At 32.9% G+C, this 20,673-nt stretch overlaps 1 protein-coding gene across 1 annotated transcript in view; it reads right to left on the bottom strand.

Annotated features, from left to right (window-relative positions):
- The window catches only part of LOC101897882 (innexin shaking-B), a 703,106-nt gene that overhangs the window by 108,364 nt on the left and 574,069 nt on the right, over nucleotides 1–20,673 (bottom strand). The window contains exon 5 of the mRNA XM_059120861.1: nucleotides 3,579–5,381. Coding sequence (XP_058976844.1) covers nucleotides 3,579–3,581 — 3 coding nt within the window. The 5' untranslated portion in view covers nucleotides 3,582–5,381. The remainder of the gene's footprint in view (nucleotides 1–3,578; nucleotides 5,382–20,673) is intronic.

The following is a 20,673-nucleotide window of genomic DNA, read 5'->3' as shown; positions in this document are numbered from 1 at the left end:
ATGAACGAAAGAAAAAAAAAATAATGTAATAACTTGTATCTCTATATGGATGAGGGGGGAATTGAGAGGATCTCATTGTGGAAAGACGTTTGACATAGAGAATATGTTATGATTTCGTTTTGGGACGAAAATGCTAAACACTGATATTTGATTAATTTTTATAAATATTAAATCCGATATTAAGGTTATTCAAAAAATATTTCTGGTTATTTCGACTCTTTTTCCTAATGAGTATAATTTTAAATTCTGGATTTTTTCGAAATGTAATCTGCATTTCACTATTTAACTCAAACGAAAGATCTATTTATTTAATAACTTCTTTAAGCAAAAAATTATATCTTATAGCAAGTCGTACAGCTAACTATATCATAGTGAAACCTTGTGTAACTGTCTGGTTACCAAAGTTAGGGTTTGGTGACACTAAAATCCTATATAGTCAAGCGGACTATTATGAACGTCTGAATTGCTAAACGACAACATTTTATGATTGGTATCCCCAAGCCGTGAAATCTCAACTCCCAATAAAGGGTGAAATAAGCTATCCTTTTTGGAGCTATACAGCGTCAGGGTGAGCTTGGTGATGTCAATTCCGGAGAAGTTAAACCACCTCACGTTCTTTCAAAAAACGAGAAATTGCTGGATTATCATTTGTACGAAAATCAAGACAACAGTTTAGGTAAAAACTCTCTCATTCGATATCGATTGAAATGCCCATTATAGATGATAAAAATTAAAACATTGGTGTTCAACATTCTATCTTTAGTAGTTTCAACAGATATTTTCAGTTAAACGAATTTTTACCGAAATCTTTCCCATATCGACAAATACTTCGACTCAAGGTCGGTATTACTTCATATAAAAAATGCAAGAAATTGCGGAGAATCCCACTAAATCAATGCTAGTTGGAATATGTGCGATGTTTGGAAACAATTAAAGTAAATCTGCATACCCAATGGATAGTAATAGGACGAAAAAGACGTTAGATAAGTAAACTAATAATAATTTCGATTCTAAATGCCAGAAATGGCGTGAGATGAAGTTTGAGAAATTTTGTCTGTCAGAAGAACAATTGAAAGAGGTGGAGAAAAATTCAAGATTTTAGATTTAAAACATGGAACGTTGATGAAGCATCGGTTTTCTATTACGTACGTCGTCAAATGCTTGGCATTCGTTGAGACTCAAACCTAAAGTGGTACTGTGGGTGTTCACAAGGATAACCAGACCAATACTAACATATGGATCACTCGTGGTGGTCTGTTATACAAAAGTACTTTACATGGTGCTAAGATCTGTATGCATCAGGGTGATAAGGACACTGTAAGTGTGACCTGAGGAGGCCAATAACTGACATATATTTTACCGATTGACATTAATATCGCAATATTATCGCGAGGCCTACAATGGGATGCGACAGGAAGGTATATACGGAAAAAGATTTATAAGAGCTTGTATTTTACTTCAATGTCATTTATGGGAACTATTGTATATGTACAATCGCCTAATCGAAGAACTGTCTATGTTTTATTATAGTCCCCGTATAACGGTATTTCCGTTAAATATGGAGCATTTTCGAGATTTTAGCCTCATTTTTTACCATTTTTTATTTGAAATTTGGTATTTAGAGCTCGTAATGGTCTTACCCTATTGCCTAGGAAGGTCCATATGTTTGGAGTTCTCAATTGGTCCAATCTTCTGTGGCAGATTCTCCTCTATCCAAGTCCAGGTTTCCTATTACTTCCATATAACGATAGCCCAATATTTTGTATTTACATAATTATAGGTTCCACATTTCCGGTTTTCGCATATTCCTCATATAAGGATGTCCCACGGTATTTGGGGGATTTTTGGCATATGTCTTAATATAATTGTTTGAAGTAACAGATTAGTGCCTATACAGGTGCACGTTTTCGTGTAGCTCTATATATGATTTCAGTCACATTTTCAATAGAATTGTTGGAAATGTTCTTTTTGAAGTTCGTACTGGATTCCTTCCACTCTGGTAGGAAATTAGATGAAGCTTTCAATATTTGGTATCTTAATTATTTCAACCAAATTTTCAACTTTTGTTGTTGTTTAAATTTAGTATATCAAGGTCTTATTGTTAATACTATATTTGCATTCGACTCTAGTCATTCTGAGAACGCCTTAAATTAAATTACGAATATTTATTAGACATATTGGAATCCACTAGCAATGTTTGAAACTTATACAAGGGGGACATAATATTAAGTCCACCGCTATCCGGGAGAGCTGAGGATACATTTCAAGATAGATGTAAACATGATTTTTAACTTATTCGAAACCTTAATTGGATTACAGTAATAACGTTAATATGCCAAGTGCCCTCGAAGCTCGTATCAGAAGCCAAACATGAATTAAAGCGAATGTAATAGTTGCCATGGGCCTAAGCAAAGGAAATAGGCTGACATTAGCACCATAGTGGTTCTTGTATATCACCATGTTTCGTTGTAGTTTTGGAGCGATAAGTGAGAGTGGCATAATTTCAGAAACCATTTGGAGAAAATAAGATTTCAATTATAGAAAAGGTCAGATAGCTTTTTATGAAGGATAACTAGAAAGGAGTCAAAAATATCTTCCAAATGGGTATGTAGTTTTATATTAAAAACATATATTAATTAATGACAGAGAAGGGTTCTAAGAGTTAAAGAATTTTTTATAAATACTTTAAACCATCAAATGTTCTTCATTTTCTAAAGAGAATGGGGTTCCCCAGAGTGCCAGTTTTGTGACACGTGTTTGATTTGTAACCAAATAATTTTGAGCAAATATTACCCCATTAACATAACATTACCTTTTGAACAAACTCATGAATATGTCAGTAAACGCGAATTCATATAAATACACACATATAAGTTTATGAAAACTAGCATTTCCATGAGTTCAAAATAGGAATTGAAATAAATTTTCTAACGAAAAGCGATAATATGTTATCAAAATTTTGTGAGTCAAACACAGAAAAATTCCTTTTGTGAAATTAATATAACAAGGAAATATGTTCAACTAAACTGTACCCTTATAACTAACATTTCATTTTCACATCATGTAGTTCCACTTGACGTATACTTTTTAAACACGTTACGTTAATTAATTACTCATACGCCCCAATAAAGGTTAATCATTAAAGTTATTTAAAACAGTGTTTAGCATTTTTTCCCCACCTAAACATTCTCTAAACCTAATTTCGGTAAGTAAATAATTTTGCTACAATTTGCCAATTTTCAAAAATAAAATAAAATCTTAAATTAAATTGGTTATTGTAATTAAAATTCATTCCAAATAAAAAAATATGTGTTGTTTTTGTTTGTTACTCTGCTAATGAGATATTACTAAGACGACAAGATATTAACAAATATTATGAATTTGATAGAAGAAATGTTGAGAAAATAGTAGTAGACAAAGTTCACATGGAGTGAATGAGTGAAGTGTAATTAGATATTTAAAAAATGGAAAAAAACAAATATGAATGCGAAAGAAAAACTAAAAAAATAATAACGAAATACGATAATGACACTAAAACGAAATACAGAAGTAGAAAGAAAAGTTTTTCAATTAATTACCATTTTCTTCTAATATGCGTACGAAAAATGTGTTTTTGTGTGTGTGTTTATGGTGTGGCCGAATCACGGAATGCACACACAAACAAAACACAGTCGTGGGCGTGGGGGGGTTGGTTGGTTTGTTGGTTGATTGGTAGACGAGTTGATGAGAAAGTACCGAGGAGAAGTAGAAACCACTTTGCAGTTCAATGAATTTCCGGGGATTGTTTTGGCGTTGCTTTTTTGTTTTGGTTTTTGGAGTTAGGCTTATTGCGGGGTTTGTTGGTATTGCTTTAAACGCAGTATGATGACGATGACGACAACGAAGACAACAACAAGTATGTGGGTGTTTTGGTTGGTTATGTTTGTTCGTTCGATTGTTCGCTCTTGGTAGACGATGACGTTGATGTTTTTTGATGATTTACAAAATATACAAAAAGCACGATAAAATTTTGTAAAAAGGCACGGCTGACTGAATTTTTATTATATATATCTTTTGCTTCTTCTTCTTCGACTTCCTCTCTGTATATATAGGTATGTATATATAATTCTCTCTCTGTTTGTTTTTCTTTGTTTTTTTTTCTTTTAAATATATATGTATGTGTGTATATATAGTTGATGATTTTTTTATATTTTCTGGTTGCTTTTGGAGTTTGCTTTGCTGGTTGCTTTAGTTGCGTTTTGTAGTTTCGAGTTTTTTAGTTACTTGAAGAATATTCGTTTGTGTTTTTTATTTGAATATATATTACAGGATTGGTTTGAATGCGTTTTCTTGTTTATTTTTTTTTTTTTAAATATGTACAGTCTGCTTTTGATTTGTTCAGCTAGTAATATATAGGTGTATGTGTGTATATCGTGTATATGCAACAAAATACTGGTTTTCGATTTTTTCTCTTCTTATACTACTCTTACTTTTTTCTTCCTTTGTACATAAATATTTATAAAAGTAAAGTAGTTTTGTTTTTTTTTTCTGGTATTTTTGGTGTTGTTGCTTCCAGTTTTCCTTGGCGTCTGTGAAAACGCTTAAAGAACAATTTTTCCGACACTTGCTTTGTGTCCAGTTTAAACCCCCTTTTTTAATTGTGGGCGTTTTTTTTATTCTTGTTTTTGTAAATATCTCACTCTGTATTTTCCCTGTTTTCTATAGTAATTTGCTCTCGGGGGGAAGAGGAAGGGTTTGATTACGGTTTACTCTTTCTTTATGGTGCAACTATCCTTAATTGTCTTCTATTCGGTGATGAGACAAAATGTAAATTTGATTTAAGGACTTTGATTTGATTTGTGTTGTATTGCTTATATACTTAGTTTTTTTTCTTGTAACTATCACATAGTATTTGATTTCCGATTTCTGATCTTAGAGAATATCTTTCAGTTTATTGTTTTCGGATTTTTTTCGTCTTCTTCTGCGCCTTGTTTTCGCTAACATTTAAACTGGTTGTTTTTCGGTTTTTTCTATTGATGTTGCCTTTGATGTTTACGTTTGTTTAACATTTTATGTTGGAATTGTTGTAATTGTTCCTGTTGGTGTTGTTGTTGCTTTTGTGATTGTTCTTCTTCGGGAGTTTCTTTGATTTGCTTTAAACTTTTCTTGGCAATACTACGTTTGGGGTTTTCCTCTAAACCATTACTTGCTGTTGTCTTCAGACTAAGCGATGTTTCTTGGTTTTGTTTTTTACCTATGACCGTTGAAGAGCCACGAATGGTTGTTGGTATTTCTGTGGTCTGTCCACCAGTTGTTGTTATTGTTGTCGCGTTAGCCTCTGTTAGGGGTGTTGTAACCTCAGCTGTTGTTGTTATACTTTCAAAGCCTTGTTGATAGTCCACCTTTGTTGGTATTTTGTTACGATTTTGTTTTGTTGATGAGAAGGGGGCGTGTTTTGGTTTGTTTTTATACCCAAGAAAAAGATTTTGTAAAATTTACTTTTATTAAATTTCTGTTTGCACTTTACTTATATATGTCTTAGGTGAGGTTTAAATTCCATTAACTTGTGTGTTTTTTCATCATTTTTATAAAAATTAAAACCAAATAACAATAATACAACATATAAAATTTCTAAAGAGTTCTGAAAGTTCGGAAAGGTAAAGAAAATTTTGGCATTTGTTTTGGGTGAGAGGTCACTCAGGAGGTATACCTAAGGTAATTGCCAGGTTTAGTTTTAAATAGTTTGTGGTTGGTTTGGGGAAATAAAATTAATGTTAATTTCATATCTTCAATTGGAGCACATGTGTTAGGTAGATCGAGTTTACATGCTCGCAAAACACGTATACATATTTGGAATCCTGTTTCCAAGTGTAACACATCAAATAACCCTAAAACGTATTGTGGAGACAGATTTAGCGGAAGTAATCAATTACAGCGAGATTTTTTTTTTAATTTTTGCAAAAATAAAATTTTATTTGTTGTATTAATACTATTTCAATATTAAAAATAAATTTGGTAATTTTCAAAATTTTAACATTTTCCATACAGTGAAATTAACCCATTTAAATATAGAATTTAAAAATTCCACAGATTTTACAAGAATAACTTTCTATAAAAAAAAACATTTATACAAAGAAGTTTTAGTTTAAGGACTCTATAAATACGATTGGATGATAATAGCTTTATCTGCTTACTTCTCTCTTAGATGTTCATTCTTGAGTCTCTGGTTGAAGCACGTTAAGTAAAAAGTTATGGTATCAAAAAAGGCTTACGTTGTAAAAAAAAATATATATCAAATTATCCTTTTCCCTTATCTGGTCTTTGTGTATCTTCCATTAACTATTCCCCTCGATTTTATATAAAGGACGAATTAACACCTCTACGTTTACCCGATAAAGATGAATGTTGGATCATATATCTAACTTCAGCTTTAAATAAAACCTTCAAAATTATGGCTAAAATCGGTTTCGAGAAAGCTATAGTGCCTCACCAAACCATAATTTCGGCCTGATAACAATGATCCAGAAATGCATCTATTCGATTTTCAGTCTGGAGCAAGATTTAGCGATGTCCGTCCCTCTGTGGAAATCACTCTTGCTTCCGAAAGGAAATGTCTGCAGGACTTTTGGTATTGAAAATGGGCCATGTAGGTCTACATTTTAGTATAGCCCCCTTATGGCGGTACCTTCCGATATTCGGTATTTTGATAATTTTAGCGACATTATGCACCGGAATTGCTTCAAATTTGGTATTTGATATTCGTAATGGGTATTACAACCTTAACAGAATGGGCCAGATATAAAGGTACCTCACAATATTTGGTATTTTTATGATTCATTAGAATTGCTTCAAATTTGGTATTTGAAGTTGATAATGGATAGTACAGCCTATGACAGAAAATTGAAAAGGTCCACGTTTTGGGATAAACGTCTAATAATAGTACATATTTGGTATTTTGATGATGCAGGTCGTATAGGCCCTAATATAACGGCTACATTCGGTATTAGCAAAAAAAATTGAAAATTGTCAAATTCGTTCCAAGTGGTAGTGGGTATTCAAAGTTTGGCCCTGCCGAACTTATAGCTTTGTTACTTGTTATATACTGTACATTTCTTCAGAAATATTTCACAATGTATGATACCCCATACGACCAAAAAAAATTGTAAGCTAAAAATTCACGTTCGACCACAAGCGTTTGGCCCGCTCTTTTTCGACCAAATCCAGTTTTCTTCGTGGCACCGTTGCTAGTTCCGAATTATATATGCATGGTCAAATTTCAAATTTTTTGAAATCACCAATTTAAAATTCCTTTAAAAAATTCGATAGTAAATGCATTGAACCTTATGTAAATGTCCGGGTTTTGTTTTTAATACTCTTTATCCCTTAAAAACAGTTTGTTTTGTAGGTATTATAAGGGTTGTGCGTTTTATATGTTTGATTGGGCAAAACATGTTTATAACGCCTCGTTCTTGTCATATTATATTCCTATTTCGCCAAACTGAGTCGATCTAGCTAAGCGTGTCAGTCCAAACGCAATCGCAATTTTGGCCCGATCTTCAGGAAATTTTGCAAGAATTTAGGGTTAGGGTATAGAATAGAAGCCTGAAAACCATTTCGAAGTAGCTCAACAGATCACAATTGTGGATCAATCGACAATCGAATTTTGAATGGGATAATAGTTTTGAACAGGGTAGAAATCTACCAATTTAGGTGGTTATTGGAAAATATTTAGAGGTTGAAATGTACCATAGCCCTTGTGTAAAAAACAAGAATTCCATTAAACCCTGATGGGTCGTAAATATAAGAGGAACCGGAAGGAGTGGATTCTGAACTATATCTAAATTTGCTTAACATATTACTATGTATGAAGTTTGGACCAAATCGGATACTCAATTCGAGAGACAGACATTTTCGAGTGAAAATATACGACTGGGGATATAATAAAAACAATTAAAACTCTCATTGTTCAGCTTAGATACCTGAACAATATAATATAAATTGTAAGGAAAACATTAGAAGTTATTTGTCCCATTATGTAAATATGTCTATCCGCCCAAAAGTTACAAAATTTTGTCTAGTAAAATGTGGGACTTAAGGTATATTAATTATGAAATCCGTAAAAAAACAAATTGACCAGTAAAATCGCTTCTGAACCATTATGCCTGATTTGAAGTATGATTAATTTTATCCTTCCGCTGAATGAATATGGCTGTGAATACGTTTGGTCAATGCTGGGAAATATTGCGAAATTATTTTGAAAATCATGAAAATGTTGCAGAATTTTTGTAAAAATTTGGTACGAATTTTGAAGAAGAAAAGCACCGCCAGTATGTAAACCAGCTAAATTGTCGCATTTGGGGCACTGAAACCCCGCACGCATACATTAAAAAGCCGATGTACCCGAAACGAGTCACTGTCTGTTTCTTACTTTATGCGGACTAGTATTTGAAAGAATTTTCATTTTCCTGACCGATTTTGTGTCAATCTAACTAATTCCGTACGCTTCGGTGGTTTGTGTGAAGACTCTGCGTATGAGCGATTTTAAATATATGAAATTTATGAAATCACTCATACGTTTAGGAACTGGTGTATAAAATTACATGGTGTAGTACATAGATGCACAAAGCAGTACGTTTGCGGTGATCTCAGACGTTGATGAGATCTCAACAAATGCAAAAATGGGCGGGGGACGCACGCATTTTTGTTCAGTTAACATTAAGAAAGCAACTCATAGATAGCTTTTATAGGAAAAATATGAATATGTTGGTATTATATTTAATGTTTTTAATAATTTTATTAAAATAAAGCAAGTTTCTTGTTACAAAACTCCAAAAACAAGAAGAGAATTATTTTATACGTGTTTCTCACACACACACAAGCGCGAGTTGTATTTTGTGCATCTATGGTGTAGTATCATTTTATGAGGAATCCTGCTTGGTTCACGATTTTAAGCCAACACTGGCTGACGTTGGGTATAGAATATAATAGTTTCAGTATTAGAAGGCATTACGAATGTATTCAAATGTATAAAGTTTATTTCATATTGGAAAATGTGAAATTTCAATTGAACTACTATTTTTGATGTTGCAAAGTTATAGAAGATTTTTGATAAACTTCTCAAATGTAAAACTAAATTGGGTTGGTTGTTTTCTCACTGTAATTGATTCACTTTCCAGCATATTCATGTCTCATAAGTGTGGTATCGTAATATATCTTAATTCGTATCCTGTTTTAAATTTTCCAAAAAAGACACTACACTATTTTGTATAATTGTGTATGTATTAGTTTAGTTTAAAACTTTGTTTTACTTTAAAATTGGTGTAGGTGTAATTGTAAACCTTGTCGATGTATACAAAAGAGAAGAGGAATTTTTTATTTATACATTTCCCCCAACATTATTATTATTATTATTTTGCATTATTAACATTTGTATATTTGTGTGTATGTAAATATGTGCAGCATGATCCCACACTACCAAGGCACTCACTTAAAGAGCTTTGTTTCGCAGTAGTAGTTGTAGCAGTAGGCGGATCGCTTGTTTTTTTTTTTTTTTTTTTTTGTTATCCCAACAAAATTATATAAAAGTAATTCTGTTTGTATGTACAGTTGGAAAAAAGTGTTTGTGTAAATATGTGTGTGTGTGTTATTGTTTGTTGAATGAATGTACAAGTGTTGCTGAAGTTTTGCAATCATTAAATATTCATTTTTTAATTTGGTTTGTTTTATTTACCTAAAAACAAACCTGAGCAATAATTTCTGCTGTTGTTGGTGGTGTTGTCTTGTTTCATATTTCTTTTTTTTTTTGCAGGTTATTATTGCTGCTTCTCATGTATATATTTGTGTACGTTTGTGTGTATATTAATAAGTATAGGTTTGTATACATGTAGTGTGTGCTGTATCTTTGCTTGTATTTTATACATATACACACACACGAATATGTAGATTTATGAAGTACTAAATTCCACTCTATAAAAGCAATATATTTTGCTTTATTTGGTATATTGTTTAATTGAAATAATTGAAAATTGTTGTTGTAAATTGTTTTTTGGGCATTGTTTTTGTTGTTGGTTTTGTTATTTCCCTTTTGTTTTGCTATAACAGGACAGGACTTTTCTGGACATGGATAGGGGTTTTTTTGTTGTTTCTTGTTGTTGTATTATTTGTGGTTAACAAACGAAATCATACATAAATTTACAAAGATATCTGTAAATGTATAATTGGAAAAATAATATTTTCGAATAAATAAATAAAACGAAACAATTAGTCGTGTCAATGTGAATTTAAAGAAAATTTACAAACAAAAAATGCAATTGGTGAAATGGTGAAAAACACTTTGAAATGTCAATTGCTATTTAATGTGATATCCTAGGAGATTATGCAGCAAAAGTCCTCGCATCAAATTGGTTTATTTTAAAATTAATTGAAATAGATTGGCTAAGTGTTAAGAAGTAAATGGTTGGCATTAAGTAATTGAAATTAGTAATTAAAGGAATATATCAAAGACATATGAAGAATGGGATCTTGTTGTCCGTTGGAATTGAAATTGACATTCGGTTCATTTATAGATCCTTAAAGATACCAACATCCATGGGCAAGGGAAGGGGTTTGGTGGTAGAATAAAGTACTTAGTTATTTTTAGAAAATCTTTAAATTGTAGCCCACTCGGTTCGACAATCCCAGCAAGACCTTCAAAATAGGCAAAACTTTTTAAAAATTTTAAAAATTGGTAAATATGTTGACCCCTTGATTTTAAAGCATATTGGATTGAACCTTCGAATTTTACAGGGCCCATCGTATAACATTTTTTTTAACAAGGGTGCATTTTGCCTGATTTAAATGATGATTCATTTTATCCTTCCGGTGAATGAATATGGCTGTGGATACGTCTGGTCAATGCTAGGAAATATTGCGACTTTACTTTGAAAATCATGAAAATGTTACAGAATTTGGATGAAAATTTTGTACGAATTTTGAAGAAGAAAAGCACGAAAAATTGAAAAGGAGAATATTTGCAACATTTGATTTAAAAAGAACGGCGCTACGATCCACACGACCAAGGCTACACTCGGTGTTTTGTTCCCTATATTGAAGATCGCATTATCAAAAAAATGTATTTTTTTTTCTTTTAAAACCTGACTAATTTCAAAAATCGGAACCATATGGAACGTTTTCTCAAAGAAGTTATTCTGACATTATGGGTCTCTGATCAAGAAACTTGAATCTTAATTGAACAATATTCGCCTTGCTATAACGTCCAATTGCACTTGGCAACAGAAAAACATTCAGTAGTTGATGAAAGAAGATTAAAAAATAGAATACTCATGTATCGGATTTTTTAAAATAGCCATCGCAAATAAATCTAAATAGGGGAGAGAATATTTCAGAAGTCTAAATCCCACATAAACGCCCTTATCAAGTAAATTCGGGAGGTATCCTTATACAGGATGAGATGAAAAAACTGCTACAAATTTCAGACTGCTGTCATTTCCGAGCCACTCGCTCGACAGCTGTTAAAATTATTCCAGTGACAGCTTATTATATTGTTTACAAGCGTACAGAAGCATTTTGATGAGAATTTTCCAGAAAAAAAGTTATTCGATATCGAATTCACGAATATTTGGCTGGAAAATCATAAGTGGCTATGCTTAAAGCACTCCAGCATTTAAATATGAATAAATCTTTTGTGTCTCGTATCATTGCTCTTTACTGTGATACTGGTAGCTTAACCCGACGTCAAGGAAGTGGATGGAAGAAAACAACAACATCTGCAGAAATGGCTCGAAAAATTAAGAAGCGAGCTCAACATATCGCAATATTCCATTAGGCAAATATTGAAAAATGAGCTCAGGGTAAAGCCATTGAAATTCCAAAAAGTGCAAGAACTTACACCGCAACTGGAAGAAAATAGACTCAAAAGAGCTGAAGAGTTGCTTTGCTTGTCCGAAAGTGGTCAACTGCCGAATTTGGTTTCCTCCGATGAGAAAACATTCGTTGTCCAGCAGTTTGTAAACAACCGAAAGGTCAGTTGAAAATGTGCATCTTCGGTTGGTCACCAGAAATCAAGCGCCGGTCATGGTGATGGTGTGGACCGCCATAACAACCGATGGCCGCTCCTCACTTATTAATGGACCGTGTAGACCGAATATTAACGCGAAAATATTTTGAAGGGTGTATTAAAGCCTTAGGCAAGCAAACATTTTGGCCGCAGACTTTGGACATTCCAACAGGACTCAGCACCATCGCACTCAGCACGCACCACCCAAGAATATTTAACTGCATTATCCAAATGGCCTTACTGGTATATGTATTTTAAAGTGGAACACGCTTGAATTCAGATACTTTTATATAAAAATTTTGTCTTTACCCATTGGTGAAGTATATAAAAATTTCGATCCGGGAGTGAAAATGGAGTTACCGACATGCTCGGAGTTCGGTGACAATTTTATTTCACGTTATAGTTTTTATCGTGCGATTTAACGCCTATTTGTGTGGCTTTGTTAAAACTCATGTCTATCCCGCAGTAATTGATGGTTTGGAAGGCAATATTGAATCATTTATCCGAGAGATAGCGGCCGAAATGTTGGAAAGATATTGGACTAATTTTTTTTTTAAACTCCTAAAGCTATAAAAAAATCACTTTTTAATTTTTGTATCCTTGTTGAACTTTTCATATAATTTTGGTACCATTTAGAGATCATATCTCAATACCAATGCTTTTTTATACCCTCCACCTTGGAAAGGTAAGCAGCATAAAATTCTAAGTCAATTTAACGATGTCCGTCTGTTTGCCTGTCTGGCCGTCTGTCTGTCCGTCTGTTGAAATCACGATACAGCCCACATTATTGGACGTAGAGCGTCAAAATTTAGCAGAACAATTTGTATTGTGGTTAGGTTGGTTGGTATTGAAAATGAGGTATATCGGTCCACGTTTTGGTATAGTCCCCATACAACGGTACCTCCGGATATTCGGTATTTTGATGATTGTTGCCACATTTTTTTTCACGGATTTGTATAAAAATTGTTATTTGTTGGTCATAATTGGTCCTAGTTTGTGTGGCGAAATATTGTATGTATGGGTCCACGCTTTGGTATAGCCCCCATATACCGATACCTCCCGATATTCGGTATTTTGATGATTTTTGCCACATTTTTTTTGTCTAAAAATTGGTATTTGTTGGTCATAATGGGTTCTAGCTCCGGTAATGGAACATTGCATGTATTAGTCCACGATTTGGTATAGCCCCCATATAATGATGATTTTTGCCACATTTTCCCACGAATATGTCTAAAAATTGGTATTTGTGGGTCACAGTGGGTTCTATTGTTTCCTTTACCAAGGTGGAGGGTATTAAAAGTTCGGCCCGGCCGAACTTGATGTTTTTTTCTTATATTATTTAGTACCATTTATAATTTTTCATACTATTTTAACACTTGAATTCTTTAATATTTCTACCCTTAGCAGGAGTTAGAGATTGAGTTGGTTCATGCCGTTGTATTTCTACTTTTTTCAGTACCCTAACATATATCTTTAAAAACGAAACACTAATAAAGAGTTCTAGGTATAACCAATTGTACAACACCAATGGTACAATATCTAGTACGAAATTCTTTAATATTAATTTTTTAAACATTATTTTGTACACTATATCCAAAAATTACTTAGAATAATTAAATATCATGTATATATGTATTTACCCTGCTCTTGACAACATTTAAGTATTTTTCACCACTTCACATTCACAAATAAACCATCTTCGAATACAATCAATTTATTATACGACAATCATATCATATCTATGTAAGTTTGTAGACCAGTAAACAAAGGATAACAAATCATTATTGATTTGAAAAAAAAAATAGTAAATAAATTATCGCACAAAAATATGGATGAACAATTAATTAACAAAGAACTAAAATGCATTTAATATACACAAAACGCAACACAAAACACAATACGATACAACCTAACAACAAAATAGACAAGAAAACAAAGACTAAAACAGAAATTCTATAAATCAAAAGACAGATCGACAGAGAGACACAGAGACAGACTGACAGTCGGAAAAGACTGAACAAAGGACACTTGAAATCATTAACAATGTATAATACACAGCTTACGCGTACGACACTCACACCACGAACGTAAACGACAGACAGATACATAGATAGATGAGTAATAATTAAGAAGCAAGTAAATACAAATGAAGATTCTTACTGGACCGACAAAGGACAATACGAAAGAAATAGCGTATAAACATAAAAGTGAAATAATATAAATGAACGAAGAAAACGAAGGATGAACATGAAAGGAATCTTAAATCAAATGATGGTGGTGTTGTTGTAGTTGTCGGTTTTGGAGGAGGGGAAACTTAATTGGCGAGGAAATTGAAGGAAAGGAAATTAAGCACGTAGTGCTTGTATACATTTCGAAATTAACACTTTCATTATTTATTTTATTCGTTTCGCTTCGAGTCCCTGTAACTGGATGTTTCTTTTTTCTACATTCATTTATTATATCTTTGGGAGTATTCGCTGTTGCGTTCGAGTTGTGTGTTTTTTCTTTGTGTTCAACTGTTTGTTGGTGTTGTTGTCACACCTAAAAGTGTTGGATGGTTTTTTTTTTCTTTGTTTTCTACAATTGTAGTTGTGTGGGGTTTGTAACCTGACGAGTTTGTTTTTTTTTTCAAAACTTGTAAAATAAAAAATACAGTATACCGTTTTTTCCCTAAACCACAAAAGCCATTTGACAAGATTTAAGGATACATAAACAAAAAAAAAAAAAAAAAAAAAGAAGAAGAAAGGGAAGACAGAGAAATAAATTCAAAATTAAATTAAATTATGTGGGGTAAAACTCATTTAATTTTAGGAAAAGGAAATATAATCAATAAGCGCAGCATCCAAATGATTAGCAGAAAGGTACGCAACTGAGAGATGAATTTCATTCCTTAGAGAAAGCTTTATTAAATTTTCTCCTGCTGTATGGCTCAGCCAGACCTTTTAAGGATAATTAAACAACTTTCTTTTAAAAAAATGTTTATTTTACTTTTAGAAGGGACTATGATATCTACGAATTTCAAACTTTCGACTGATTTCAATCGTACGGACAAAAGTTAAATCTCAAAGTAATTTAATATTTAGTTTGCCTTATTTCTGATATCGTATATGGACTTAAATATGATATTCCAGAGACATATCCAACCCTATGTGGACGTTTTTTTTTTTTTTTTTTTTTTTTTTTTGATGAGTATGGAATTGAGGAATTACTTTCTAATCTTTAAACTAAGAATGAGATAATTGTTTTGCGATTATCTCCCAGGAAAATTTACCGTATCACAATTCCTTTAGAAATCGAAAGCAGCTGCGAGATATATTCAATTTGGTCCGAACATATGTGGGGTTCAAAACGAAACATATATCCGACCGTATATCCTTCATAATCATAATTATTACACCGGCTAAACTTGACAAGGAATTTTTCCTTATACCTATAGAGAACCTATTATCAAAATACAATAAAAACTGGTAAACATCTACAATGTCGACCGGGACCGAAATGTGCTATATTGAACAAATCAGCAACTTTTTGCGATGTCTTGCGAAAGATTGAAGCGGCAGGACAATCAAAAGACTGAAGACTGAGTAATGTTCATATGTTTTTGTCCATAGGTATTTGGGTGTATGCAAAGTTTTCGACGTTCATGATAACCAAAACGTTGGCTTTGTGGGGGGAGGTTCAAAAAGGAGTTGGTCTACATTGTGCTCCTCAACAAAATCTGAAACATATATTACATTCTAAGTACTCTCCTCACTTTCCATGAATTATTTGATTTTTATATACTCCACAACGGAATGGATGGTATATTGAATACAAAGTATGTATCTTTATGATCAGCATATATTCTAAGTCAATATCCGTTGATGACAGTCGATGTCTGTTGAAATCATGCTACAGATCACATCATGTGACGTTTTGAAATTTGTCACAATAGTTTATACTGTGTCTAGGATGGTTGGAATTGAGAATGAGATTCGTATTTCCCCCATGAAAGGGTACCTTTGGATATTCAGTATTTTAGCGATTTAAGCCACATGTTCTCACGGATTTTTCATTTCATAATAGATTCTACAACCGGTATCTGAAATTTGTCTATATTATTCCACGGTTTTCATATAAAAGAACTAATCGATATTTGGTATTTTGAGGAACCGTAAATATTTAAGACTTGCAATAGTTAAACATCCTTGTGATAGAAATCTGTACCTACAAGTTTCTGTTTTCCTTGAGTCCCATTAAACGGCTCTATCCACTTTAACTGCAGTATCCAACCGAACCACTGGTATTTTCAATTTGAAGAAAAAAATGTGTATTTCTTTCGAAACTGCTTCCGATATAATCCATATTTACAATGGACCTAATGTTGGTAGAAATATTTGGGAGTGGATCAATATTGAATTTTTTCGGTGTTGACCTACATTAATACAAAATATGTGATTTATGATTTTTCAAACCGCTGGTTAGGTACTGGACAGAGTAGGTCAACCATAATCACACCAGCTGTAATATTGACACATATACAGGGTGAGATGAAAAAAACTGGAACCAACTTCAGACAGCTGCCACTCGCCCGACAGCACAAAAGCATTTTGGTGAGAATTTTCCAGAAAAAAGTTATTCGTGATGGAATTCAATTTCTTTATATTTGACTGGAAAACCACAAGTGGCTATCGGTAGAGCACTCCAGCATTTAAATGTGAATAAGTCTTTTGTGTCTTGTACCATCGCTCGTTACCGTGAAACTGGTAGCGTAGCCCGACGTCAATGAAGGGGACGGAAGAAAACACCCACATCAGAAGAAATGGTTCGAAAAATAAAAAAGCTACTTGATCAAACCCCTCATCACAGTGGCTGAAAAATGGCTCGTGAGGTGAAAATATCGCAATATTCCATTATTGGAAAAATCGCAAATATTGAAAAATGGCTCGGGCTAATTGAAATCCAAAACGTGCAAAAACTTATACTGCGACAGTAACCTTGACCGAAAGTGAACTGCAGGTTTTTTTCTCCGATGAGAAAACATTCTTTGTCGAGCAGTTTGTGAACAAACATATTGATCGTGTTTACTTGCCAAAGAGGTCAGCTGAAAATGTGCACCTTCGGTTGGCCACCAGAACTCAAGCGCCGGCCATGGTGATGGTGTGGGCCGCCATAATAGCCGACGGTCGCTCTACGCTAGTATTAATCGACTGTTTCAACAGAATAAATGCCGAATATTATCGCAAACATATTGTGGAGGGTGTATTAAAGCCTTGATCACGCAAACATTTTGGCCGCAGACTTTAGATATTCCAACAGCACGCGCACAATGGCCACCAAAATCTCCCGATATCAATCCGTTGGACTATTGTGTCTAAGGTATTTTGGAAAGCAAGTGTCGATCACCTCAAGCAAGCGCTTCGCCGGGAATGTGTCAAAATACCGCAGAGCAACATTAGGACAGCCAAAGGTGACCAATTCGAACAAATCTAAACATATTTTAAATTCCATGCTATTTCCGAAATTTTTGGTTTCATTTAAAGAATGTTTAAAAAAATTTAAAAATTATGGCGTTTGACTTCGTTGAAGTTTTTTTTATCTCACCCTGTATAGGGTATGGAGTTTTTAATAGCGTGCATATTTCTATTTTTCCATCTGTTGTAGGAATCGCAACATTATCCAAAGGAGTTGAGACAGAGATCTAAAATGTAGCAATTGTTGACAATCATTTTGATATGGCCTCCATATAACGCTACCACTTGATGTTATATTTTTTTAGATTGAAGGAACATTTCACAACGAAATTTGTAGTTTAATTTTTTCTTTCTTGGAATAGCAGTTCTGTGAGATTTTGTCCAAAATTGGCCATCGTTTTGGCAGAGGATTCAAATAATTCAACGTTAGGTAATTTTTAGGGTTCCACTATGTATCCCAGTACAATTGACTATGGTTTTAAAGAGTTCTGAATATATTTTAACCTATTAATAAATCGTCCTTACAACTCCAAGTTTTGGTATGACAATATAACAATACAGACGCCAACTCAGTACAACAGGAATAAAAATCGATCCAAGTTCAAGTATAACCCAAATAACGGTACGGCCAGTTTTTGCGGGCTCTTCATCAAATTTTCCCACGGATTTGTTTTTAAAAATGCTTGATTTCTCAATGGGAATTTTCAATGTATGTCCAAGTTTTCATATAGATCTCATATAACGATACCAAATTATGTGAAAATCAATGTTTATGTCTACAAAAGATTACTGAATTAACTCATTATTTGGTAAGGAGACTTTATGATGAAATGTATGTCTCAGCTTTTGTGGGGCAATATGAATTACAATTTACCCCATATATTCGGCCTTAGCAAACATGGCCTGTAGCTCTCACCGTTTTGGTGAAAAAGCTGCGAGCAATTACTGAATGCTAGAATTGTGGGTTTATGTCTAATATTGTATTGATATATCTCTCTTTAAAATCTATCATTTTTGTACTTTAGATTAATGGTCCATCGGCGGCAATCATGAAATTCTTATGCTGCTGGAGATGCTAAATAATAGAAGAAGAATTCTAAGTTGTATTTCTTTTTGGAAAGATATATAAAATTGACTTTAAAATGCTACATGGTAATAAAATCTCAAGAAAAAAGTTCAAATACCTTTACCTGTGCTGTTCTAAAAATTCCTTCTGCTTTCTCCTTTCAAAAATATTTCATTTTCTAATTTAGCTACCTGGTTGGATATGTCTGTAGGAAAATATTCATTTCCTTAACAAAAAAAAAAAAACCCTAAAATATGCTTTGTTTAGCTTGAGCTAAAGTTAAATTAAAAAAGCGGAAACGGATTTAAACCAGAAAACCCAACACAAACAGCTAAAAAACAATACCTTAACCAAATGAAGGAAAATGGCAAAACAAGAAAAAAAATATGGTAGAAAATTTATGCGTTCAACACAAAAGTAAATCCATTCAAACCAAATTGAAAAAAAAAAAAGAAACGAAGACGAGGAAAACGCATAGCAATGACCGTAATAAGAAAACTGAGAATGAGTTTCTTCGCACTGGAGTTAGAAAATGTACACAAATAATGAAGTGTGTGTTGTTGGATGGAAAGGTAAGACAAAAAGAAAAAAATGGGAAAACAAAAAATAACCACAAAAGTAAATCCTACAAATATTATTATGCCATCTCATGGAAGAAGTCTTGTTAACAAATAAACGACGACAGTGAAAAGGAGAAAAAAAAACAAACAAATGAAGAAGGAAGGACGGAAAAACAACATATTTTAGGACATAAAACGAAATGAAAAATAACTACAAGAATACGAGATTCATTAATGAGTTGTGGCAACATGAGATTTTCGGCGAGATTTTCGTTTTTCATTATGTGGTAAACATAAATAAGTATGTTTGTTTGTATGTATTTGTTGTATAAATAATATTTCTTCCTCCATATTTTTTCAGTGTTGTGTGTGTTTTTTTTTTCGAAGAGAAGTTAGAGGTAAGAGTAAGCCAAAGAATTATTTTTTTCCTAAAAAGAAGAAAAAATAACCTCCCTTGGACGAAAAAAAGGATAGGTAAATCCATTTTTCCTGTTGTTGAATATTTAATTAAATTTGCTATTCTATTTTGTGGTAATTTCTGTTAATTTGGTTTTCTGTTGGTTGTTTTTGGGTATTTAGGTGCTTTTTACCCGGATTCCGGTTATTACGATTTGTTTATGTATTTGTGTGTTGTTAGCTTTTGTGTATGTGTGTGTCTGTGTTTTGGTTTTCCTCTTATTATTTTTTAACACTGTATGATTAATGTTTGCATATTAATTTTCGTTTATTTTCCTTTGCATTTTCCCTCAAAATGCTTTGTTTACAAGAAGACCAAAAAAAAAAAAAAAAAGAACAAGACGAAATAAAAGACAATGAATATGAAGAGAATATTTCAACACTTCGGTATTGCTTGAAAGAAAAACTAAAGTAGAAAGAGTTAAAGGACGGACAGTAAGGACGTTATGAAACAATTGTGTGTTTTGAGCTACAGATTTTTTTTTTTGGATCTGTTGGCGAATTTGTTTTCTTTTTTTGGTTTCGTTGAATGCATTCTACACTAATGAGTCCTTTTTTTGCGATGAGTTTAGTAAGTGGGTGGGGTGGGGGTTTAGGATATTCAATTCGATGTTACTTTGACGATGTTTTGATGATATCCTTTTTTTTCTGAAATGTTTTTTTTATGATTGTCCATTTGATTTGCATTTAGCATTTTCAAATTAATTGTCGTTTGCTATTTTGTAGATATAGATTTTCGTTTTTTGTTATTGTTTGGTTTTGTTATCGAATATCACAGTTCGTTCGCTCGCTCACTCGCTCAGTTTTGAAATGAGATGCTTCACTTTTTTTGGTTTTACATACAAAATTATATATATGAATAATTCTGGTGAAAGAAAATATGTGAATTTTATTGGTTTTCGTATAACTTTGGTTGTGGAACGACGGTATTCAGAATTTTTGAAATTTTGGGTGGAACTAAGGTAACAATACAGAGGTACATCTCCAAAAAGGGTCCACTCTTTCCGGTGCGTCACCATCCAATTCAACACATTCTAATAAATATACTCATATTTCATTGAAAGTGGAGGAAGTGTTCGATATAGTCCAAACCTGGAAATATTT

This window comes from Musca domestica, unplaced genomic scaffold (assembly GCF_030504385.1).
Source record: "Musca domestica strain aabys unplaced genomic scaffold, Musca_domestica.polishedcontigs.V.1.1 18, whole genome shotgun sequence".
Lineage (NCBI taxonomy): Eukaryota > Metazoa > Arthropoda > Insecta > Diptera > Muscidae > Musca > Musca domestica.
The sequence above is the reverse complement of the archived record's forward strand: the minus strand, read 5'-3'. Positions and strand labels throughout refer to the sequence as shown.